At 50.1% G+C, this 26,663-nt stretch overlaps 2 protein-coding genes across 2 annotated transcripts in view; both read left to right on the top strand.

Moving 5' to 3' along the window:
- Nucleotides 1-10,294, top strand: part of LOC133343038 (AF4/FMR2 family member 3-like) — a 108,754-nt gene extending 98,460 nt beyond the window's left edge. Inside the window, exons 17-19 of the mRNA XM_061552484.1 lie at nt 1,903-1,946; nt 2,891-3,195; nt 4,044-10,294. Of these exons, the coding sequence (XP_061408468.1) occupies nt 1,903-1,946; nt 2,891-3,195; nt 4,044-4,162 (468 nt within the window). The 3' untranslated portion in view covers nt 4,163-10,294. The remainder of the gene's footprint in view (nt 1-1,902; nt 1,947-2,890; nt 3,196-4,043) is intronic.
- Nucleotides 10,295-12,445: 2,151 nt separating this feature from the next.
- On the top strand, nt 12,446-22,597 carry LOC133343037 (uncharacterized). Its single transcript, XM_061552483.1, has 4 exons — nt 12,446-13,031; nt 17,663-17,827; nt 18,449-18,634; nt 19,059-22,597. The coding sequence occupies exons 1-4, from the start codon at nt 12,951-12,953 to the stop codon at nt 21,402-21,404; spliced, it is 2,778 nt and encodes a 925-aa protein (XP_061408467.1). The 5' UTR covers nt 12,446-12,950; the 3' UTR covers nt 21,405-22,597.
- Nucleotides 22,598-26,663: the final 4,066 nt, after the last annotated feature.

Below are 26,663 nucleotides of genomic sequence, written 5' to 3'. Positions count from 1 at the left end.
GACCGAAAACGACGACGAATGTTTGCTCAGGAGAGCCTCGTCAAGTCTCAGGACACATTGCCCAGGAGGGGTCCGCCGTTGGAATGTTGGGTCAATTTACATTCGTGAGTGGTTTGGCTTCACGCGGGAGGCAAGCGAAGAACCCTGGGAAATCCCACTGTCCGTACGATGGGGTAAAGCTCAACGCTCTGCACAGATAGATTTGAGAATCCATTGGTCTACTGCCACCTAGTCACAGAAACCTGAATTTGCGCTTCTGCACCAGCCACACGCAGCGAGAGAAGAGCGTTGCTCCACAGAGGGGGGCAATGCCCTGGTTTGTGACGGGGAGGGGGCATCTGTCTGAAATTAAGTACACGCTCTGCACTGATGCCTGGAAGACCCAGGGCCAAGTCCTGGTATATACACAACGTCAGCTGCATTTGAAGTGTAATCCTGGTATTGGGCCTCCCTCGGGTCAGTTCAGCCTAAAATGAGTATCTGGTGCAGTCTGTGAACATCAGTAGTGCAATGGTTAACTTAATGCCATGTTTACTGGCCGTATAATAATGTAGCTGTCCAATGTGCTATCGCCGTTGTACCGGGAGCTGTTCGGCACAGTGTTTGCGTGACATTGCTCCATGTGCTGCGTGCTTCTGAAGAATAACAACAACACGGCCGCGGCCAACTGCCGCAGCAGCAGCAGTAGTGCCATCGCCGAGTGTCGTTCACCTGCATGTGTCATGCCTTAATGGCTCTGATGGCTTCCTGCGTCAGCGCCGCCACTCAGCGCAGATGGGGCTCCGGAGTAATGTGTCTAATTCGCTCTCCTTCAGGCTTTGTCCCGGAGCATTTGTTGACTCGTGACGTCAATTGTGGCGTTCGTATCAATTCAGCGGGGATGCTGAGACAATGCGCTTGCATTTAAAAAGTTTCTGTTTCGTTCTCCTGGCGGAGCGGTCAAATCGATGGGCGAGTTTCTCAAATATCTCCAACGCCTCGTCACCCAGCAGCAGTATGAGTAGCTCGAGTGCAGTGAGGAGCATGGACGTGGACGCATAGTGCAGTACAACAATGGATTGTTTTGCATTATTCCTTTCGCTGCCCAACATGTATCTCAGCAGCTGGCTGTGACAACCTGGTGTGCATGGTGTTCGCCCACACAAGCACTATATCACAATTAATAATCAGTTATAATTTACTCCCAATTGTCAATCCACTGCTGGATTAAGGCCTCCCTATGCCGTGTCCATCATCGGGTGCCAAATAAACATACTTCCCGTATTTCGATACGGGCTGGTTAAGGGGAGATTACCAGGTCTGGTTTAGATTTCACTTCCCACTCATGCAAGCCATGGGCGGGAATCGAACTTGAGTCACTGGGCTCATAGTGCAGTTTGCAAACTACTGTGCCACCGCTGCACCTATTGACGGCATGGCATGTGATTAAGTAATGCTTTACAGTAATACTTTTGTGTATACCAGTGTAAGAATAATTGTGTTGTTTGTGCTGTGCATGTGGCTGTGCGTATCTATGAATGTATTGTGCAAATAAATGTTGTATGCACTCCCCGAGGCCAAAACTTCGTATACGCAGCGTTTCATACATTTATTCTGGAAATGCTGCCACACACGCACACAAGCGTGCACACACATTTGTTATATTAAATAATAAATATGTAACGCAGACTCCCTAAAGCCAATTGACGTCATACGACGGTATATGTGGTTTCACAGCTTGTTATTCAATTTCATTATCTTCATGATTGGCTTATAAAATACTCACGCGCATGTTCGTGCACGCACGACACAAATAGCATTGTGTGTATGTGTGATTAGTTCCCCCAAAATTACGTGTTCCCGAGAGAAAGAAATGTGAATATTTTAACAATTTTTTGTTTCACTTTTTTATGTCATTTATAGAATTCCCCCAAGACGGCACAGACAACGTCTCCCTGGAATGGAAAGTAAGCGTTGCCACACCCTCTCGCTTCACCTGCCAATTTCCAAATGGGGAATAAAGATCGTGCACGTGCGTGCGTAGATCCTGTAATGGCTTTCCAAACATAATTTTGTCTTGGGAATCATTGAATTTAGCGGTATGGTAGCTGTCAGGGGAAAAATGCGGTTACATATCTATGATTGGTCCTTTTAGCGCTGGTTTATGGCTGCAACTTTTTGGTGACTCCTAAGATCAATTTGGCTGATTTCCTATCGGGTAAGTCCTGAATAGCAACACGGTTTTATATCGAGTAAGTCCCGAATAGCAACGTGGTTTAAACATTTTTTTTTAAGTGGGATCGTCATTGTAAGAGTTACCGTGAAGCCTGTTACAGACACACAGACAGAGCTAATGTATTGATGCTGTCAGCCTGAGTTGAAGAGCGTTAAGAATATTAAGTAAAACGTAGTCATGCCCCAGTATGAATTTATTTCTAAAATGCAACAGGATTTGTAAAGGCATGATTGCACTACAATATTTAAAATATTAAGTTGCCTTACAATTTATTTTTTTAATACATAAGGGAATTTTCATGAACAACGTTTTAAAATGAAGAACCACATCTTGGTGGGGGGGGGGGGGGGGGTGCTTTTTAAATAATGCACCACTGCCAATCACAACGACAATAAATACTGACACGGCTGCTGTGCCCGAGGGCCTGCTGTGATTGGCTGAGGTGTTGACAGCTCGCGCACCGCCTCCTCATCCACCTGCTTCTGCTCCTCCCTCCTCTTCCCTCTTCCTCCCCCTCCTTCCTGCTCGCATTTTTCTACTCCCTACTCATCCCCTCCCCCTCCTCCTCTCCCTCATCCTCCTTCCTCCTCATTTGTCCCCCTTTATCCCATCTTCCTCTTCCTCCTCCTTTCTCCATACTCCTCTTCATACTCCTCCTCCCCCCTCCCCACACAGGGCCGGCACACCATCCCCGATGCCGTCCACGCCATCGCCCGCCGGCTCGGTGGGATCCCAGGGCAGCGGTGGGGGTGCGTACGGAGGTGGTCCCTGCGCCGGGGGCCCCAACGCTTCCAATCAGCCCCCCTCGTCGTCCTCCTCCTCCTCGTCCTCCTCCTCCTCCTCGTCCTCCGGCTCGGCCGTGGTCAGCATCCCGCAGCGGGTGCATCAGATGGCCGCCAGCCACGTGCACATGACCAATCAGCTGCTGTACGGCTACGATGCGTGGGAGCAGGCCGACGCGCTCTGCAAGGAGAGCCGCAGTGAGTTTGTGAGCGCGCCGTAGACGGTCGTGGCCGACCCTTGCTGCCGCGGTGCGATCATTCGCACACACTGCTCGCGGCTAGTGGGATCGGCAGGTTGTGGTGGTGGTGGGGTAAAGTGCGGGTGCTCCCGCCTCGTCGGAGACATCTGACCATCGTGGAAGAGAAGGCCAAAATACCCCCGAGGAACTCTCCAGAGCTCCCTCTTGTGGAAACTCTTTCGCCAGCAACGATGTGGATGGGCAACCGCCATGTATAACAGGTGTTATAGGCTGATACAGGGCCGCGTTGTGGGAAGCATAGAGCAGTGCAGCAAAATCCATTGTTATACTGTACTTCTGTGCTCCCACGTATCTGCTATACCTGAAGGTATGGTCAGAACAACTCCTATGACTCGCACACAATGGGGAGGCCTTCATCCAGCAGCAGATTTAACAAAGACCTGCGCTTTTTGTTTACTACTCATGGTCGTACAAGATGTACGCGTATTTGTCACCTCATTATGCTGGCCATTGCCAATGAGATTTTTGCCAAAAAGGAGTGGCTTCCTGTGCAGTTTCCAGTCATTTATTTCCATTCACCATACCATAGCTAAATTAACATGGAAATCCCAAGTCAGAGTATTCTCAGCTTAATGAACGGCCCGGTGTGACGTCTAGCTTGCCCATCACCACCACATCAGCCCTGGGATATTCATATATTCCGTTTCCTCTGTCTGTGATGTTGATGTTTTTTTTTAATCTCCCACACATCACAGCGGTGGTCCCTGTACAGACAGCGGCAGCAGTAGCAGCACCGCTGACAGTTGAAATGTGCTTTTGTGTGTTCCTCCCGTCCTGCCCCTGCAGAGTTTTTCCAGGCTGTGGATTCCGCCGTGGGGGCCTTGACCCTGAGCAGCAGCCTGGGCCACCTCGTGCGTCACTGCCGACAGAGCCTGCACTGGCTGCGCCTGGAGACCCGGACGTAGCCCGTATGTAGCCCGTCCCTATCCCACCCCACGCAGACGCACTTGCGCTGCTGTGTGGGCGGCGAGGATTGAAGTGGCGCTGCCTGGGATTGCGTTCCAGTCCCCCTCGCCCGTTGACGGGATTAACGCCTGCCCTGCTGAGCTAGCGCCTCCCCCTCCGTACTGGTTCTTGGGACATAAGTTCGCTCGTGCCGATCCCTATTTTCGTGGTGGAAGATGGAAGCCCCCTGATTTCCAAGCAACCTTTGCGCGCGTTCCCGTGCCCTACGGTTGTACGGAATATCGGCGGGTGTGGAAAGAAACACTTCTGCAACACGCGCAAGATGACGTTGGGGGCGCGAAACAAACATTGCTTTATTGCTCTTCTTCCTTCATAGGAGAGGACAATCGGAGCCACTTAGTCATTGCACAGCAGTTGAAGGAGAAGCTAAAGACCAGGTTTGTCTGGAAACTCTGTTCACCTCACAGCCTCAAAAATCACAAAAAAACGCAAATCAACAAATCACCACCAGATAAGCCTTGTGCCAATATGGATAGTCCATCAGTTGATGACACAGATTGCGAGCGAAGGATGCTCCGACTACGTTGGCAGAAGCAGCGCGTGTTGAGTTTTTATCCGTCGGAACTCATGCCCGTCGCACTTCGTGTTGCTCGACAAGTGAGACGAGGCAGAGATCACAGCCTGGATCAGAACATTCCCCCTCGCCTTTGGGGCTGCACAAGCATCGCTGTCTGACTAAAGTGGGGGAAAAAAAGCAAAAACCTTCAGCAAGTTTTGATAGTGCAGTAAGAGTGCGGATCGCTTCATTGATAAACACAAAACAAACAAAAAAAACAAGAGTTCACATTTTAAAAAATATATAATTTCTTTTTTTAAATCCAAAAATATGCACGGTCTTTATTTAATGGTAAAAAAAAACACTTCTTGCGTAAAACTTTAAGGCCGTGAAACGATACGGTGGAAGTGATCCTCCTGCTTGAGCGACGTGGCGGGGGGGGGGGGGGGGTCATTATTCTCTGCGTGCAAAGTGCCCTGCTGGGAAGTATCTTTCTCTTTATTTTTTTCTCGGTACCATGTGACGTGCCTTAGAGATTTGTAGATAACAAGAGAAGAACTCGTACAAAAAGAGAAATAAAAAAAAGAAAATTTAAAAAAATCACTCGATGTAGTAGTGCGTCCGTGACGTTCGGAGTGGCTCTTGCGTTCTTGTGGCAAACCCTGGAAGAAAAAAAAAACTTTTTTTTTGGCTGGAGCAGTTTTTTAACGATCTCGCTTTGTGAGCAAGTGCTCCCCTCTCCTCGTCTGCCTATCAGCATGGTGCTAATATAAACAATCACGCCATTCCCTACGTCAGTTTATACCGAAAGTACCGTATATAAGTTGCAGGGAGGGGGAGGTGGGTGGCTTCCAGCGTATAAATGTATAGACACACGAGGCCGCCAAAAATATTTCGAGATTGAAATGTTAAAGAAAGGTCACCCAGGTCCTAAAGATAGGTTTCCTTTCAAGTCCCACCTTATTTATTACTTAGAACATGTTACGATGCTTTGATGTCAGGGGTGGCTAAATTGAAGAACAGTATCAGTGTGATCGTGCTTTCAGTGGCCTCTCCCTTGAAAATATTTAAACTGCCTCTTGTTTATATATAAACAGTGCTTTAGGGAATTGTTATTTCCGGAATTACATAGGATTTTCTAGAACAGTTTATATCAATTTCTAACAGAACATAAGCCAGGAGCCAATCTTTAGCCTTTTCTGACTAACTTCCAAAACACACCTCAACTGGGTAATCATTCATGGGTAAGGATATTTATCATGTCCTCCTCTGTTTTATCGTACAGCAACAACAAAGAATTCAATGTACCAGAGATATCCATCCCTTTTTATAAAAGTGAATTGCGATCTCTTAGTGAGCATAGGAGTGACGTACATCCTACAAAGAACGACACGAGATCGACGTTGGCCGCTGCCCTGAGTGAGATTATGTTATCGTTTAAACTGCTTCAGCCACCAAGAGACATTAAATAAGACGTTCGTACCAGCCACCGGATTAATAAGCTGTAGTGTGCCGTATTACGTGAGAAATGTCAGCGGCGTTTATGGTCGTCAAGCCGCATGTCCCCCGTGCTGCGTGCCAGATTGTGGTGTTTTTGAAAGGCAGAGGCGTTCCGTTCATCCGTTCACTCCTGACCTCACGTGGGTCCCGCATTTGAACCTTGGAAATGTAAAGCCACACTTCTTGGCATTTGAGCTCCAGCCCATTGGAACGTCAAGTGTGCACCTTCCTGGCATTACGTGGGTATTGCAACCTGTGAGAAAAAAAACGTAAAAAAATTAAGCAACGAGAGCTAATGTGCCCATTTTCTTCTTGTTTTTTTTGTATTTGTTGTTGTTGTTGGTGGTGGGATATGGCTGGGGGGTGGGGGGAAGCGATGCATTTCGATTTTATTCCAGTGGAGCGTTTGGAGATGACTGAGGCCCACTGCCGCGAGTTGTGGTTTGTCCTCGCGTGCGAGCGTACCTTGAACGCGCCACGAACAAAACCAGCGTGCGGCAGTCCATGTAGCACTTCAAAGACAGTGACATCAATCGTTTGTGCGCGGCATTACCGCGGGTTTTTTTCGCCGATTTTACCCAACACACACATTTGGCTTTGTACTTATAGGAAACTTCACGGGAGGAGTTAGTAATAATAAGCCACTTTGTTTCCTGCCTCCCTGCGATTTTGCATGAAACGTCGAATAACGTGGCGAACTGATATATATTTTCTGGTTGTACTGCGTAAGGCTCGCAGCACACGGAGCAAAACGTCGGGCGTCGGGCGTCAGGCCCGAGTTAGCACAAACCTGAAAAAACACACATCGAAGAGCTGTACAGCACAACTGCGAAAACCTACATAGGAGAAAACATTCAATTCCCCCCCCCCCTCCCACGGAAAAATCCAATGTGCAGTTCTCACATGGGCAGGTTGACAAAAGTGGGGGAGATTCAAGTAAGTGCAATGTAACAATGTGAATGAGCTTGGAGGCTGTGACTCTGATGAGTAACACGTGCCCTGGTGAGGCCCTCCACTGGGGGTGAGTCTGCACTACTGCACAGGGACACAAGTCTGCCACAAGCCCAGCCTCCTGGATAGATGGCATTAAATAAGGCTTTCATCTTCTTGGTTCTTTCGGTAAAGTCACGTAGAAGGGAAATAATAAAATAATAAAAATAAAACATAATACAGCTATCGTGCTGTGATGGTTCCACCTGAAGATGGAAGCTTGTGTTGCCTCCAAAACGTCGTGAGAATTATTTTATTGTTTTATTTTTATTATTTTATTTTTTCCCTTCTACGTGACTTTACCGAAAGAACCAAGAAGATGAATCCCTGCAGTCACGAAAGCTTTACATCGAAATTTAAGGCTTTCATTTCTCAATATAATTTTTGTTTGTGAATACCTGTACATGGTGGCGAGGGTATTGAGGGGTTGGGTAGGGGTGGGGGTGGGGTCTGTGGGGTAGTTGGGAAGGTCGGTTAGACTATGAAAAGAAACAATTTCAGAAAAATGGAATTCCACAACTTAGGTGCCAGTGGGTACCAGCAACATTAAGGAGGAGACTAACACTGAAATACGTTCCCTGTACTTTTGAACGATGGCACAATCATGTCTTAACATTTATATTTGGATACACTAAGAGAAACCTTCCTAAAAGTTTAAATATAGATTATACCTTAAATTATGAAGTTTATCAAAAGAAAAGAAACATTTTATTTAAAGATGCATTTTATAGGTACCGATCTGAAAAGGGTATTGACAACACTATGCATAGTCTGTGTTTTACTTATTGAGTAGTGGCAACTGAGAATATGTGAACTTAATAAATATATGAAAAACATCCATCTGGCAGAGGTATTGTAAAAAACAACAGCCATGATATATTTGATTGCAAAAATATATCCCGTGTAATCACTAAGCAGTAGTAGTCTCTGACTGATAAAATATGTCAGTGATGAACATGTAGAGAGAAATACAATTCAAGGATGCATTGGATTGAATGTTCTGAGAAATGTACTATTTGCAAAAACACACTTTAGGAAACTTTTTTGTTCAGATATTTATTTAAATGTACAGCAACCGTGTATGTCTTAAATCAGATGAACTTATCGCAAGGCGGCATTGCGATTAGGCCTGCGACGATTCATCCCGGCACCCGCCCTGCGATCCGTTGAATTGTCATGCGTCAGTGGTCACAGGTTGATTCCAGAATAATTACCAAAAATAATGTTTCGTCTATACCCTCTCATTTGTACTTTCTCTTTTTATTCCATCTCTTTTGTTCACCCTTATTTGCGCCCTTGGCTTAGATGTCACATTTACTTGTAATTTGTACACTTTGTAAAGAGTCGATTCTTAACACTCACGTTTCGATGAGCATCGGAAACGATTATGGCCGGTGGATCGCTACACGCCTAATTTGTCATCATGGGAAGCCTATCATCAAAAACACTACCAGTACCTGTCACAAAGATGTTCTAAGCAATTATGTTGTTGTTGTTGTTATTATTGTTGTTGTTTATGAATAAGCCTTTACTCCTGGTTACAGCCCAGTTAAAAAATTCCAGAGGACTGCCATGAAGTAGCTGAGTTCAGAATTAAGGGTCCAACAGAAGCTGTGTTTAATGTGAGTCAAAGAATGAATGACCATCACTTACAGATGCTATTTAAGAAATATATATATAAAATCAAAGAATATTTTACTTTATTTATTGCTATCGTAATTGCCAAAAGTCTTTTAAAGTAGCGCCAAGCGAGGCACATCTAGTGGCAGTAAACCCGCTGCAGTGACATCTCACTGTGGGATAACACACGACCTCCTACTTTAACCCATCCTGTGCCACACGGTGGCCGGCAGGACCGCTGTTACGTGGTAGACTATTGTTAAAAGATACTAAGGCCAACGAAACAGGCCCCCCACACACTCTATTCCCCAACCAATTCAACTGGAATTCTGCCCGCGCAGAAGTGGCAGCAATGAAACTGTTGCCAATTTTGATTGTACAGTATAGGGTCGATTGAAAACCTTGGTGTTCGCAACCAGTCGCGTAGCTCCCAGTAAACTAGCACTGCCCCCGCAATAGGTGACATCGTGTTTTTTATTTAAGCGGAATAGAGTGTGCACAGAAGCGCAAGGGGGAAATCCGAGCCCATAATCTACCAAGCCCACAGAAGGATCCGGCCTTAGCTTGCCGTTATTGGGTTGGTACACGAGCGATATTTATGTGATATTTTATAGACCAAATCCCCTATTTTTCGTGTATTTGAGGCTCTGGTTGCAGAGTTTTAATAGTGAGTACATTATTTATTGGAGTGCAAGGTACTGTTAGAGATTAGCAGGTACCTGTAGGGAGAATTGGTACCAACTGTAGCAGAAACGCTCTGGTAAATTTGTTTTTTTTTTTGTGCCGGGGTGGTGGGTGGGTGGGTTGGATCGGGACGGGATGTGACAGACAGGACACCAAGGGTGACGCTAATTACATTAATATAATAACCATGTCTTTGGAGAGAGCATGCACATGTTCTAGAGTCTGTTGGTGTCTTTAAGCTGTGGACTGACCCTGTGTTGATAATTCGTAGTGCGCTGCCTTGCCTGTACGACTCCTCTTTGTAAAACCCTGACACTCGGGATAAAACGGCGATTTGGGGGGGGGTAGAGGGGGGTGTTTGGGGGGGCTGACGTGTTGCTGGCTTGCTGTATGTCTTTGCATTAAGCGTGTTGGGGAGTGGTTGAGGGCGGCTCACGTCTTTTTTCATGCTGTGAACTGCTCTGAACTCGATCGTTTCAACATTTCTGAGCTGGCAATCATTTGTCGGCAATCCCCCCCCCACCACCACCGACCACCACCACCACACTCACACACACAACACTCTCACCGCACAGAGACAACACGCGCATCGCACGCAGACAGCACACGCAAGTTGAGCTCACTTCACCCATCACTCACTCCACTGTGGACATTCAGCATTGTGTAATAAATATTTCAATTGCAGGATCACACACAAGCCTGCATTCTCAGCTGCGCCATGGTTTGTTATGTTGTACAAACTGTCGTTAATAAAGGCATTTATAAACGTTGCAAAGCATTATATTGGATTGCCTTGGTCATTTTTTATTATTATTTAGCCGCTCAGGTATTTCCTCAGTCTCGCTGTTGTGTTGTACACGTACGGTATATGGCGTCAAATGTCTGGAGCAAACTTGTCAGGAAATAGCCAAGAGCCCCTTGATGGCTTTAAGTGCAACACTTTACCTGCTAACCCCACAAGAGCTTAATCTGTCTCTTATCGAGATGTCATCACGGCCAAAGCCTTCGATGCCACCTTTCTCTTTCGCTGTCAATATATTCATTCTTACCTACTTGATTAGCTTACAGCAATCAACAGATACGCACGTTTTTTTGTTTAAATACAAGTTACTGAGCGTAGGCCCTGAAGCCTGTGACATAAATTAGCCCTCAGCTAAGAGGGAATACATTATCATGGCTTTTTTACCTCCGATGGTAAGGTGGTTGAACACTGAGGAATACAGACGATGATGTGCAATGATTACGATGAGAGTGCAGAGTATCCCTGAGTGCAGCAGCAGCATCATCATCATCGTGTTTACATTCAGGATCGTGGTCATTTAACAAGCTACTTTAGTTGTGTGTGTGTGTACACGTTGTATGAGCATCCCTCGGTCAATTCAGGATTGTGGCAGCACTGCGAGTGGGGGAGGACACCATGGTAGGAGTTGGGGTGTTCCCAGCATGCGTTAAGCTGCTGCCCACCGTTTTATTTGCAGCTCAGCAGGAGATATTAAAACCTCTTGGCGACAAACCACAACCCCCTGCGTGCGTGCACCCCCCACACATGCTCCTGTCGAGTCCCACAGACAAAGGGGGCCAGATTCACAGCTTGGTCAAATGGCCAAAAGTAATCCGCACTGGCGATTTGCCCCATTTATCAGGTTGCCAATTAACCGTTTAGTTTTAACATTTGTAGTTTTCTTGAAATAGTTGATTGGAAAATAGATGGCACGAATAACATTTTACACACGTCCTTCCAAAAATCATATCTTCGTTAACAGCATAATACTATACTGTATATTGCATTTATATTTAGTCGAAGAAATCCATTCAGGATGCACTAAGTTTGAAGTTGAAACAATCTCCACTTGACATTTCATCCAATGAAAGTTAAAAGCTCCATGAATTATAGGACAATGCATTGGTAACAGTTGTTGAGGAGACAATTTTGTTTTGACAACTGGAAACTCAACCTGTTTTGAGTCGAAACGGAGCAATTTTCGTTTGAATAAGCTCACTAATGTATCCATCTAAATGGGAACCCATTAATAATTGGTGAGCGTTACATTGGCAAGTTTTTTTGGCCAAAAGTCTCATGAAAATGTATATTTTGAAGACTTTTTTTGGGCAAAAATGTGGTGCTGCCCTACATTGGGCATGATAAGAAAACGCATGATTGGAAGTGTGGCAAGTATACGGTGACTAGACAGTTGATTCATCATTAAGCCAAATAATTGGGGTGCAGTTGGGAACTTTGTCTAGAAACTCAAATACTGTACCTGAGTTCGAGTAGCGAGTGGCACTCCGATGTGTTTTATGGCTGTTCAGCGAAAACTATTTTATCTATGAAAAAAAACGCATTTGTCAATAACTCTGCCTTGAAAATATATAATAGGCGACGTTGTGGACAATGGCCTTTCATAGAGAAGCAAGAGCGATTTGAGTCGATAATACGAGTTGGAGACTGCCACTGCTCAGATCAGTGGCACGCGATATCTGAACCAAACATGTGGTGCTCCCTCACCTTCAAACCCTCACTGACCAGTGTGGTGAAGTATGATCAAATGCCTCCTGTCACTGAGACGGACGGCATGGGTTTGAGGGCCTTCAACCGAGCCGTGGATTGACAAGATGCTGTCTATAATTAAATGAATAACCTGTTTTATTATTTAAAAAAACGTAGAGCGTGGTGCATGCGGTCCATAGAGACTCGAGTAGGGTGTATTCATCTTGGAAAGCCTGCGACTTTGCAGCGTTGTGCGCTCCCTGCGGTCGAATTCCACACAGGTAATTTAAGAAGGGGTATGCGGCAGCAGCGGCAGCATTTGCCGCGTGTCTTCTTCCTTCGCCTGCATGCAATTGGTGGGATGGGCAACACCCCCGGAAAAAAAACCCTCCAGTCACGACCAAGTCGGCAAGCAAGCAAAGCAGCGAGGGCTTTGCGAAAACCTCCAAACTCACCCAACCGGTCGGGTCCCCATAGAAACCGGGCAGCTCGAAAAGAATGCGCACGGGAAGGGTGCCCGAAGATACAAAGGCGGTGTTTTTTAAATAAAAATAAACCCGGACTGCGGTCACGCTGTGACAACCAAACTGGGCTCCCTCGATGGCCTCTCGGTGTGCTGTGAAGAAAGGCCATTGGCCCGAAACGTCGCCTATTTAATACTTCATCTTGCAGTGTTGTTGCTTTTTGTGCGGCGCACTGCCAACGGCGGCCAGTATTCGCCGACTAGCAAACTTATTTTAAGAGTGTAACAAACCGGGCAAGCGTGTGCGCGTGTGTCAGTCGGGTGTCAATTCCACGGCTCACGCGCTCGACACACCTGCGTGGCATTGGGGTCACCTTCGTGCCACTGGGGGTCACCTGCGTGGCACGGGGTCACCTGCGTGGAACTGGGGTCAGCTGCGTGGAACTGGGGTCAACTCCGTGGCATTAGGGTCACCTGGCGGCGATAATGGCCGCGTGGCTGTGCGCGCGGCCCGCGAGGACTTGGCGCCTGTGCCTGGCGCTGTCGGTGCTCGGCGCGGCCCTGCAGGTGAGCCACGTGGCCCGAAGGGTGGTAGAGAGTAGCCGGGGGGGCGGGGGTCACAGCCAGTTCACCAGCACGGTAACGCAGCACGCAGTCAGGCAGTGCCACAACGCCAGTACACAGCCAACCAGTACACACGGTCAACCAGTACACAGTCAACCAGTACACAACACCAGTACACACAGCCAAGCAGTACACACACCAGTACACACAGCCAACCAGCACACACAGCCAACCAGTACACACAACACCAGTACACACAGCCAACCAGTACACACAACCAACCAGTACACACAGCCAACCAGTACACAACACCAGTACACACAGCCTACCAGTACACACAGCCAACCAGTACACACAGTCAACCAGTACACACAGCCAACCAGTACACACAGCCAACCAGTACACAACACCAGTACACACAGCCTACCAGTACACACAGCCAACCAGTACACACAGCCAACCAGTACACACAGCCAACCAGTACACACAGTCAACCAGTACACACAGCCAACCAGTACACACAGTCAACCAGCACACACAGCCAACCAGTACACACAGTCAACCAGTACACACAGCCAACCAGTACACACAGCCAACCAGTACACACAGCTAACCAGCACACACAGCCAACCAGCACACACAGCCAACCAGTACACACAGCCAACCAGTACACACAGCCAACCAGTACACACAGCCAACCAGTACACACAGCTAACCAGCACACACAGCCAACCAGCACACACAGCCAACCAGTACACACAGTCAACCAGCACACACAGCCAACCAGTACACACAGCCAACCAGTACACACAGCCAGCCAGTACACACAGCCAACCAGTACACACAGCCAACCAGTACACACAGCCAACCAGTACACACAGCCAACCAGTACACACAGCCAACCAGTACACACAGCCAACCAGTACACACAGCCAACCAGTACACACAGCCAACCAGTACACACAGCCAACCAGTACACACAGCCAACCAGTACACACAGCCAACCAGTACACACAGCCAACCAGTACACACAGCCAACCAGTACACACAGCCAACCAGTACACACAGCCAACCAGTACACACAGCCAACCAGTACACACAGCCAACCAGTACACACAGCCAACCAGTACACACAGCCAACCAGTACACACAGCCAACCAGAACACACAGCCAACCAGAACACACAGTCAACCAGTACACACAGCCAACCAGTACACACAGCCAACCAGTACACACAGCCAACCAGTACACACAGCCAACCAGTACACACAGCCAACCAGTACACACAGTCAACCAGCACACACAGCCAACCAGCACACACAGTCAACCAGTACACACAGCCAACCAGTACACACAGCCAACCAGTACACACAGCCAACCAGTACACACAGCCAACCAGTACACACAGCCAACCAGTACACACAGCCAACCAGTACACACAGCAATCAGTACACACAGCCAACCAATACACACAGCCAACCAGTACACACAGCCAACCAGTACACACAGCCAACCAGTACACACAGCCAACCAGTACACACAGCCAACCAGTACACACAGCCAACCAGCACACACAGCCAACCAGTACACACAGCCAACCAGTACACACAGCCAACCAGTACACACAGTCAACCAGTACACACAGTCAACCAGTACACACAGCCAACCAGTACACACAGCCAACCAGTACACACAGCAATCAGTACACACAGCCAACCAATACACACAGCCAACCAGTACACACAGCCAACCAGTACACACAGCCAACCAGTACACACAGTCAACCAGTACACACAGCCAACCAGTACACACAGTCAACCAGTACACACAGCCTACCAGTACACACAGTCAACCAGCCTCACACAGCCAACCAGTACACACAGCCAACCAGTACACACAGCCAACCAGTACACACAGCTAACCAGCACACACAGCCAACCAGCACACACAGCCAACCAGTACACACAGCCAACCAGTACACACAGCCAACCAGTACACACAGCCAACCAGTACACACAGCTAACCAGCACACACAGCCAACCAGCACACACAGCCAACCAGTACACACAGTCAACCAGCACACACAGCCAACCAGTACACACAGCCAACCAGTACACACAGCCAGCCAGTACACACAGCCAACCAGTACACACAGCCAACCAGTACACACAGCCAACCAGTACACACAGCCAACCAGTACACACAGCCAACCAGTACACACAGCCAACCAGTACACACAGCCAACCAGTACACACAGCCAACCAGTACACACAGCCAACCAGTACACACAGCCAACCAGTACACACAGCCAACCAGTACACACAGCCAACCAGTACACACAGCCAACCAGTACACACAGCCAACCAGTACACACAGCCAACCAGTACACACAGCCAACCAGTACACACAGCCAACCAGTACACACAGCCAACCAGTACACACAGCCAACCAGTAACACAGCCAACCAGTACACACAGCCAACCAGTACACACAGCCAACCAGTACACACAGCCAACCAGAACACACAGCCAACCAGAACACACAGTCAACCAGTACACACAGCCAACCAGTACACACAGCCAACCAGTACACACAGCCAACCAGTACACACAGCCAACCAGTACACACAGCCAACCAGTACACACAGTCAACCAGTACACACAGCCAACCAGTACACACAGCCAACCAGTACACACAGTCAACCAGTACACACAGCCAACCAGTACACACAGCCAACCAGTACACACAGCAATCAGTACACACAGCCAACCAATACACACAGCCAACCAGTACACACAGCCAACCAGTACACACAGCCAACCAGTACACACAGCCAACCAGTACACACAGCCAACCAGTACACACAGCCAACCAGCACACACAGCCAACCAGTACACACAGCCAACCAGTACACACAGCCAACCAGTACACACAGTCAACCAGTACACACAGTCAACCAGTACACACAGCCAACCAGTACACACAGCCAACCAGTACACACAGCAATCAGTACACACAGCCAACCAATACACACAGCCAACCAGTACACACAGCCAACCAGTACAACACAGTCACATACACACAGCCAACCAGTACACACAGTCAACCAGTACACACAGCCTACCAGTACACACGTCAACAGCCTCACACAGCCAACCAGTACACACAGCCACCCAGTACACACAGTCAACCAGTCCACACAGCCTACCGTACACACAGCCAACCAGTACACACAGCCAACCAGTACACACAGTCAACCAGTACACACGGCCAACCAGTACACACAGCCAACCAGTACACACAGCCAACCAGTACACACAGCCAACCAGTACACACAGCCAACCAGTACACAACACCAGTACACACAGTCAACCAGTACACACAGCCAACCAGTACACAACACCAGTACACACAGCCAACACACAGTCAACCACTGTCGTACCAAAACAGCAGTGCAGTACACACAGTCAAGCAGTACCAAATGATCAATACTGAGTCAGCTTGTGCCAACACACCAGTCAACCATCGAGCCAGTACCAACACACCAGCAGTCCGTACCAACACACCGCATACACTCACTCAGTGGTCAGTATCAAAACAGCGAAATTCCGTCATCCAACCACCATCAACCCAGCCACTTGCGCAGCATTCAGTCACCCAGGTTCGAAAATTAGCACTCAGCTTTTGGTGTAATTAGCCTCGCTCCGTTAGGCCACGTCTCGTGACATTAAAACGTGACGTCAAGAATCGTTCAAACATTTTCAGAAGGGAAGCTGGACTTGAGATGGTTTGAGCACGTGCTAAGAATAGACAAAGTACATTTAGTGGTCCTGATGCCTCGTGACCGCCAATTGACACCTAATTTTTTTAAAATCTTTGCACATTGATTTTTTGTTTGAAATTAACATTACTTTAAAGATATAAAGTTGTGGAGAATAAAATCGGGGGCACAAGACATGTGGACCACCCAATAAACACACACAAGGGCTGTGGAAGATGCCTGCCACCAATGCAGGGCAGGAGGAGGAGAAGGCAGGCCAAGGGTGAGGTGGAAGAACGAGGTGGAACGAGGAGGGTGGACGTGACGAGGGAATTGGCACAGAATAGCGGGACGGTCCATGGAGATGGAATATATCCGAGCAGCCAACTCCATGCAACTTTCCTGATGGGGGCGCTCTTACATCGCAGGACGGTGAGAGATGCAGCCCGGGCCTGGCGGAGGCATTCATCCAGCAGTGGATTGATTGTGGCTGATGATAAAGTGGTGCTTTCAGTTGACAACAGACAGTGTACAGAGATGCACTGAGATGAGAGGAACGTTGGAATGAAATGAGATAGAGATGAGAGGATACAGTCTTACAAAACAAATGCGATGTAGGCAGTGGACAGAATTGAATTGAGAATATAGCTGCAGACAAGCTATTGATGAGATTGAATTATTCTTCATGCTAATTGGCTGTTAATGTTACTATGATCTTAATTCGAGACTATATTTTGTGCATCCCTAATTTGTTCATGAGACCAAGGGCCCCTTGAGCTACGTGGGACCTTCATCTTTGGCTTAGTTTGCTCATGCCCAAGGCTACCACTGCTCATGCCGACGGTGGGCGTCACTGTGGTGGTGCTGTGTGCAGGTCGTGTACGTGTGGCTTGCCTTGCCGGCCCAGACCCCGTCTGTGCGGCCAGGCAGCCAGAGCCCTGCAGCTCCACTCAACCCAAGGGGACCCCGAATGGAGACCCAGCGAATGGGAGCGCCCTGGCAGATGGACACGGCTCCCGCATCTCACGCGCACACGGCCGTGCGTTCAATTTACACAGCAGTTATTGCCGCTGAGCCCGTGTCCTCTGTGTTAATGGTTTGACCCCTGTTCAATGTGTTTTCGGGTTTTAACGCGCGTTGTTTGGCACGATGGAAGCTTCTTCAGAAACTGAATGAGTCCTCTAACATGCCCCATGCAGTCGGTAAAAATTTGTATTTGTAACATTCGTTTACAGTTTTTTTTACATTTACTGTATTAAAATTACTTATTTTCCAGCCTGCACTTTTTTGATGTGATAGGTTTTCTAATAATTTAAATATTTGAAATAGTGCCCATGTTATGAAAATGTGTTTCACTCCCTGCATCTCGCTCCGTGTCTTTCTCCGTCTTCCTCCATGTCTCTTTCTATGCCTCTGTCTCTCAGTTTATCTCCATTACCCTCTCTGTGTCTCAGATGTTTGTCTCTCCGTGTATCCCTTCATCACTTGCTCCAGCTGCGTATTGTCGCATTACAGAGAAAGTCCTTATACCGAAATGTAAATATTCTGCGTATGAATTCTCACGAGCTGACAACTGAATTTGCATGAGGCTTCGTGTAGTAAAAGGATGGACCAGCACCACTCACACACACCCCATGCGGACGTTGCGTGTATGTTTAAGGAATGGCAGCACTGCGGGGAGCTAGGGATAGGCGGTCCAGATCCCCTCGAGTCCCCCTGGCCCCAGGCCCGCTGCCGACCCCGGGAAACGACCCCCGAGGTGTGCGAGGTCCTCCGAGAACTCTTCAGTAACAAGACTCCTGCGTCGTGTCACCACCAGCGCAGGCGCGACATCTGTGTGCTGCACGTAAGGCCTCCACCTACACCAGTATAATTTTCTTTTTTTTGTAAAACAGTTCATTTAATCAACAAACGCATAGGACTGTGTTTTCTATGTTTGTGACAATTGGCAGTCTGACGAGGGATTATCCAGGTGAAATAGTTTAACCAGGAAAATATTATATAAAAGTAACAGAAAATAAACAACACCAAACCAAATTATGTTTGACTTTTCACTCTATATGCTGGGAATTTCTTCAGTAGCTGCATGAACAAGCTTCCAGCATATGGAGTGAATCTTCAGACATCATACCGAACAATACGCGGTACAACCGGAAGACACGTCGGAGAGCGATACAGCACATTCATGAACACGTACGTAATTGATGGCATCTCTTCACCTCCGTGGTGGTCGTTTCTATAATCTTAAGTGAGGTTTCCTTGTATCTCAGAACGCCTCCTCCAGCTCGCCGCACGTAGTGTGCGCCGACGGCTTATGCAGCCGCACCACCCCGGTGTCGCTCGGGCTGTATCGCGAGGCCGCAGCCGCCTACCGCTGGTTGGACTTCGAGGTGGCCACGCAGGCGGCGGCCTTCATCAACGCTGACCTCCTGCCCCGAGGCCACGGGGCTCCCCACCCGGGCTTCTGCCTCCTGCGCTGCGTGACCGCCAGAGACAGGCGGCAGATCACACAGCTGCTCATCCTCCCGCCGGCCCTTCGGCGAGCCCCAAGGAAGACAGCGGACGGCGAGGACCAGGAGGACAAGGGGAAGGAGGAGAAAGACGCAGAAGGGGAGGGTGATTCAGAGGAGGAGGCTGTTGCTGGAGAGAGTGTTAATAGCACCGATGCAGGAGAGAGACTGACAGAATCGGGCGATGTGCCTGGTCGGTCGCCCGCTGTCATCAGTGTGAACGTGCTGCTGCTGGACTCCGTGTCCCGGCACCACTTCTACCGCTCGCTACCCAAGACTGTGGCGGAATTCCGACGCTTGAATGAGCATGGCTTCAAGCGAGGCGGCCGGGTGCTCGACTTCCAGCTGCTGCAGGGCATCAAGAGCCGCACCCAGGAGTCCCTGCAGGCGCTACTGGCCGGGGAGGTTAACGAGGCAGCGGGGGCCGACGCCACCGTGCGCTCCGAGCGCGTTTTCCGGCACTACAAGCGGCACGGCTACGAGACGCTGTACCTCGAGGACATGTGCTGGCTCTGGGACTGGGGGCTCGTCCGGGAGCTCGGTGTGCGGCCACCCGGGCCCGACACGGTGCGGCGCAGGCGGCGGCGCTTCCGGAAGGCGCTGACCCGGGCTGGCATCGACAGGGTCGACGTCTCCTACAGCAGCTGCGTCGTGCTGGCCGAGAACGGCGTGCGTGACGTATTCCACGGCCCCGACGCCGTCTGCTTCAATGGCCTCCACCATCACGCCTACCTTCTGCGCTATGTGACCTACTTTGTGGCGAGCTTCGCGGCACTCGGCCGCCCGGTGCTGAGCTTTACGATCCTGGACACGGCGCACGAGGACACGGGCCTACGCCTGCAGGGCCTGGACGCCGACCTGGCGGAGCACGTGCGCTTCCTCGCGCGCCCCGACAGTACCACCTTCTCGCTCATCCTGGCTGACCACGGCAACACGTACGGCCGCCTGGAGGAGAGCTCGCCTGCCCAGGCATGGCTGGAGACCTTCCAGCCGGCGTTTTTTGCAGTGGTGCCCGACGCCGTGGCACAGGAGCTGGGAGCCGATGCGATGCGCGCCCTGGGCGTGAATCAGCGTAGGTTGGTCAGCCTGCTGGATGTCCACCAAACCCTGCGGGCTCTCGCCGAGCACCCGACCGTGCCAGCTGACGCAGGCGACCTGAGACTCCAGCAGCGCCATGGCATCAACAGGGACGGCCTTTTGAGTGCCGTGCCCGCGGGCAGGACGTGTGAAGATGTACCGAGGATCCAACCAAACGTGTGCATCTGCCGCAGCGACCACGGTCCGCAGAACAATGACTCCTACTTCGCCATGTTCGCCGAGGTCGCCTTGATGCGCATGAATGAGATTCTGTTTGCACAGCAGCAGCAGGTTGACCCTTGGAGCCCTGGTCAAACTGTTCCAGGCTTGTGCCAGAGGCTGGTTGCTCTCTGGTTCGACAATGTCCAAACCGAGCAAGGGTCAGCGAGTGAGGTAGACGTGAGTGGGGACAGCAATTCCTTCACCGACGCAATGGTCAGGATGGACATTTACGTGCGGCCGGGCCTGTCGAATGGTCTGCCAGTGACTTCTCGTGAGAAATTTGCGGTGTCCGTTTTGCTGACGCCAGGCGGCGGTGCAGCCGTGCGCTACGAGCGGCTCACGCCATTCAGCCGCTACGCGCAGTGCGCGCACCCGAGGGTAGACCCCCGCCTGTGCGTGTGCGACTCTTATCGTCATGATCCGTCCCATTTCCCCAAACCATCCCTGGCTGCTGCTGCTCTAGAGTTGATGGCAGAGGACATGTTGAGTGCTCGTACAGAGAGGACAGGGTGTGCTCGTGGTGGGTGCTTGTGCCTGTTTAAGAGGCAGCGTGTTTCCGGTGTGGCCCTGGAGGTGGTTAACGCTTGCAAGCTCCCTTACGCCCTCTCGCTCAGCGTGGAGGTGCAGAACTTGGTGGTGGTGGCGGCAGCGGCTGGAGTGGCTCTCACCACGGAGCCCCGAGCGAGCGGCCAAGTGCCTGTGCCGCCAGGCACGGTACGCACCTTGCTGGTGGCGGTGCAGGGAGACCGAGACCGCTCGTGGCAGTACAAGTACAACATCAGCTACGTGGCACTGGGAGCCACGTGAATGTTGATGCAATGACCACGCACAACCATATGGCGCTACAATGCACGGGGTCTTGTTTGCATCTTGGTAAAGATTATTTTTGGGCAGAAAAATGTACATTTGTCTCCACCATCAACAATTAGGCTAATGATGATGGTTCATGTGCTATAGCCATTACATCATGATCTGATTACAGTTCATCAGCTTGCATTGGACCTATAGAGTAACACATTACTCTATAGGTCCAACACTCGACTGACAAATTTTCATTGGACCAATACACCTGCTCAGGACCCACAATAACATAGCCAGAAATCTTACATTGGTCCTACATCGGACCCACTGATTTATATAGGGCCTTTTTTATATATATATTTTTTTATAAATGACAGCACTCATACTTTAGTTATTGGATACATACATACATGACAGTTATACTTTCACAATGTAAGTTACAGCTAATTTATTCTGAACAATTTTCAAGTGTAATTAAATGTGCTATATTTATTGAACTTCATGAAAAAAAATCAATCCTGGTCTTTTATCCCTCCAGCACTACACACACATGAGTGTAATAGAAAGGGCACTAATACTCTAATAGCATTAATAATGATGTTTATTTACTGGGTAAAGAATCTTTTTCTGGAGATTCCTAGATTGAGATGTTTGGCAAATTGTGTTAATGAGTCTTTGGCATGTGGGAGAAAACCAGAGAACCTGGAGAAATCCCACACGTGCAATGAGGCAACTCAGCTGTCCACAGATTCAAATTTGTTTTCTGTGCTACAATCCGCTCTCCACATTGCAACTTAAGCCACCAACAACACCTGGTATTCCCAGCCAGGCTCCTATGCAAGTACCAACCAGGCTTAACTCTGCTTAGAGGTGGACATCTGTAAAATCAACTCGCTGTTCATGGATTTAGTGCTCTTAACATTCCCCAAGTTTCAATAAAAATGTGTTTGCTGTAAGTGCTGTTTATTCGAGTGTAGTGGGTTTGTAAAATCAATACAATGTTAAAAATCCATTTTTAAAAATCCTACTCAAGATCAGTAAATGTAACTACATTTCCACGCGGTATATATTTTTAGGAGTGTATTTCTCATTGATTTATCGCTGAGGTATCAAAAAAAATCCGTCTTTGAATGTCTTATTTTTTAAACTAGAGGGGCTTTTAAGAAATAAAAAAAATTAGGTACGTATTCTTACATGTATGTACTATGTAGTGCCTCTTGCTATCTGTCCAGATCGTGCCACAGTTACAACCATTGACTCACACGTGGGGTTGAGAGGGGGTGCCGATGCAGATCATTAGCATACCATATCAATGAAATGAATACACTACCACTATGGAAGAAGTCGACAGGGGTTGTCTGATGAATACTCACCATGGGAAATGTGGAGTTTCCAGCACTAGTTTAGGTCTTCCGATGGAGGCGATCACCCCTCGCACCCCAATGTGATGAACCGAGACCAACACTCTTAGATTATTTTTGTTCAGCAGTTCTCAACGCGGGCTTAGCAGCCCTCTCCCACGCCTCTCCGGGCTTGGATGGAGTGGGTGGGGGTGCGGCATGGCAACAGTGCAGGGTAAATGTTGAATGTGCGCGGAGAACAATAGCCACGTAGCAGCGACAAAACACACCGATACACAACATGGGACATATGCCTAACACAGCGTTAACGACATGCGTGGACATTTGACTATGATCTCTGTGTACTGTGGCCTTAGTCACCTTAGTTGTGTTGTTGGGGGCTGGGTTGGTAGATGGGGGGGGGGTGCGGAGACCTGGTGGTCTTACTAAAAACACTGTTGATAGGACAACAATGACTGCTTACAGTAACTCGGGTGTGTTCATGGTGCCGGATCTGACAGCACTTGAGCTGCACAGCCCCTCCACACAGCCCCCCACCACACAGCCCCCACACACAGCCCCCTCCACACAGCCCCTCCACACAGCCCCCTCCACACAGCCCCCCACCACACAGCCCCCACACACAGCCCCCTCCACACAGCCCCTCCACACAGCCCCCTCCACACAGCCCCCCACCACACAGCCCCCACACACAGCCCCCTCCACACAGCCCCCATACACAGCCCCCTCCACACAGCCCCCCCCCCCCACACAGCCCCCCACCACACAGCCCCCACACACAGCCCCCTCCACACAGCCCCCCCCACACAGCCCCCTCCACACAGCCCCCCCCTCCCCACACAGCCCCTCCACACAGCCCCCCCACACAGCCCCCCCCATACAGCCCCCACCCCCACACAGCCCCCCCCACACAGCCCCCCCCACACAGCCCCCTCCACACAGCCCCTCCACACAGCCCCCCCCACACAGCCCCCCCCCATACAGCCCCCACCCCCACACAGCCCCCCCCCCACACAGCCCCCCCCACACAGCCCCCTCCACACAGCCCCTCCACACAGCCCCCCCCCATACAGCCCCCACCCCCACACAGCCCCCCCCCCCCCCCACACAGCCCCCCCCACACAGCCCTCTCCACACAGCCCCTCCACACAGCCCCTCCCCACACAGCCCCCCACACAGCCCCCCCCCCACCACCGCGGCGCGCCACGGTGCCGGGCAACAAACAGAGTCGCGGGGCTCCGCCTGGCGACGCCGGTCGTCTTGCCAAGTCTCCAGACGCAGATTCCAACACGGGGGGCAAGCAGCAGTCGGTCAGTCGTGTGTCACGGTAAGAGATGCGTGGCCTTCTTTGTCGCAGCTGTCGCTTTTAGGATGTCGCGTGTTTGTGTAAGAAGCCACTGCGAGTGCCGGTGCTGCTCGTGTGTGTGTTGTTTTGGGGAGCGGTGGTGCAGCGGTTAGCGCGCTGCGCTACGAACCTGGCCACCCGGGTTCGATTCCTGCTCACGGCCAACACCAGTGACGATTATTTGAACCGGTCCTGGGCCTCCCCTAGGTCGACTCAGCCTCAAATGAGTACCTGGTGCGGTGTGTAAACATCGCCACTAGGGAGACAAAGGCGGCCGGGCGTGGTGTTGGCCACCCACATCCTCGTGTACCGTTCCGGCCTTCATAGACGCTCGCTAACAGCACTTGCCCCAACAGTCTGTGAAGGCTACACGGGGGATCTTCGTGTTATGGGGGAACGGTGGCGTGCAGATAACAACAATGGGACGTCTGTATGCAGAACTTCTTTCGCACCGTACGTAACCAGCCGTGATAATCGGAGGTGATGTTAAGACACCACAGCATGCACTCGTGTTAAGGCTGCGACGACCTAACGAGGCCCTGGACCGGTTCAGACGCCACTGATATCGGCCGTGAGCGGGGTTCGTAGCGCAGTGCGCTAACTACTGCGCCACCGCTCCAATTGGTTGTTCGCCATCAAGTGCGAGGCATCCGAAAAGCCACAGGGCGAGGGAAAGTCATCAACGTTTAGAAACCAGGATGGAGATGAGAGTTACGCCTCTACACAGCCCTCACGCTAATGCACGGCGATTATGACACTGTAATTGCGATCCAGAGGTCACCGGTTCGATCTCCCGGTGTGGCAGCTGAATAAAAAGTGCAATTGTCTTGACCCCGTTCCGATCGACAGGTCGCGTGCGGTGTGACAAAGTGCGCTGGCTCTCTCGCCTCTTCCAAGACGTCTCGCCGGCGTGGGAGAGTCGGACAGAATGCCCTCCAGACCCTCTAGAGCAGAGGTCGGGAACCTTTTTGACTGGGAGAGCCATAAAAGCCAAATATTTCTAAATATATTTCATTGAGAGCCATATAGTATTTTAAACGTATAATAAATTAAATATGTCTTACTTTTAATGCGACTTCTGGTGCTATATGGTTTTGCTGATGGCCTTGTAGTCTGGTTCATACGTGGTGAGGTTGAGCTTCATGCAGGCGTGCGTGACCCGTGAAATTTATCTTCAAAACTAATTTCTGTTTACTTTAAAATGACACCGTAGTATTAAACAATATCACAAGTATTTTAAAATCAGTTCCAAACTGATTTTTTATTTTTTTATTATTATTATTTTTTTCAACTCAAAATTGTCTGGGAGCCATTTGCCGTCACTGGAAGAGCCATATATGGCTCGCGAGCCATATGTTCCCGACCGCTGATCTAGAGCCTCTAGGGCAGGGGTGGGGAACCTTTGTTCTGCCAAGGGCCATTTGGATATGTATAACATCATTCGCGGGCCATACAAAATTATCAACTTACAAATTTGCCTGTTATATTTGGTCAAACTTTTAAGTAACTCGCCCCTAATGCGATGGCTGGAACTGCTTCTCTTTGGCGAGGCGCGTGATGTTAGCTGGTATCGATGATGTTGCTACTCGCAACTGCTTTTCCAGGTTTGCTCCTAGATTTTTTGAATTTCGAGTCCCGCCTGCGGTTTGTCTTGGCAGGGCCAGACCCAAATGATTCCGCGGGCCTTACACGACCCGACGTTCCCCACCCCTGGTCTAGAGTCTAGAGCAGCGCTCTTCATCGCAAGGCCACCAGGGGCCACTGGCAGCTCCTGGTGACCTTTAGTGCGGGCCCCGACACGACACACAGAGTGACATCACTCCCCTCGTCGGCGGTGTGGGGGGCCCTCCCGCTGCTGATGTCTTATCGGCGAAAGTGGCGCCCCCTCCGTAAATTATAGTGAACACCGCTCGAGAAGGGGCCCTTCCAGCCAGTGAGAAATAATCGCAGGAACGGCACGTTTACCCCAACACCGCAGTCTAAACGCCGTGCGCTTGTCGTTGTCCAACGAGGCCATCTGTCGGTTTTACAGGGATCCGCCACGGGCCGGGCCCAGCCCACGTCTGCTTCAGCATGCAGCGCCACTACCTGCAAGGTGCACATCCCCGGCCACACCTGCCTGCCTACCTGTCCGGCTACCGCGTGTAAGTTACGGCTCGGCACTCTCAAATGAAGGGCGAACACGAGATGTTCAAAGCTAAAACTAGACGACTGTACACGTCATTTTTCGGCACATCGTCGGTAGGATTACACATTGTGATGACATGGATATCATTACCAAATTAGCTAAATGGAATGTCTTAGGGGCCGTCCATAAATGACGTCACGCGATTTTTGACGTTTTTTGACCCAGCCCCTCCCCACCCCCCCTCCCCACCCAGCCCCCCCCCACCCTCCCCTCCCCACCCAGCCCCTTCCTGCACGACGGACACAATAATCCCCTGTGGGCTTGTGTAACCAGGAGGTCCCTACCAGTATAATGTCCATCTGCACTGTGCTTGCTTGGCCATGCAGACAGGACCCTGTGGAACGGGCACAGCTGACGGCTCACCTGGAGCA

This window comes from Lethenteron reissneri, chromosome 16 (assembly GCF_015708825.2).
Source record: "Lethenteron reissneri isolate LAM-NWPU_2019-01 chromosome 16, ASM1570882v1, whole genome shotgun sequence".
In the NCBI taxonomy this organism is placed as follows: domain Eukaryota; kingdom Metazoa; phylum Chordata; class Hyperoartia; order Petromyzontiformes; family Petromyzontidae; genus Lethenteron; species Lethenteron reissneri.
The sequence above is the reverse complement of the archived record's forward strand: the minus strand, read 5'-3'. Positions and strand labels throughout refer to the sequence as shown.

What these genes read in the sequence shown, in the direction of transcription:
- LOC133343037 (XM_061552483.1), top strand. Translation starts at nt 12,951, where the DNA reads ATGGCCGCGTGGCTGTGCGCGCGGCCCGCGAGGACTTGGCGCCTGTGC. An exon ending in CATCTCACGCGCACACGGCC is followed by an intron (nt 17,828 to 18,448) that starts GTGCGTTCAATT and finishes TGTATGTTTAAG; the next exon opens with GAATGGCAGCACTGCGGGGA. An exon ending in GCGACATCTGTGTGCTGCAC is followed by an intron (nt 18,635 to 19,058) that starts GTAAGGCCTCCA and finishes CTTGTATCTCAG; the next exon opens with AACGCCTCCTCCAGCTCGCC.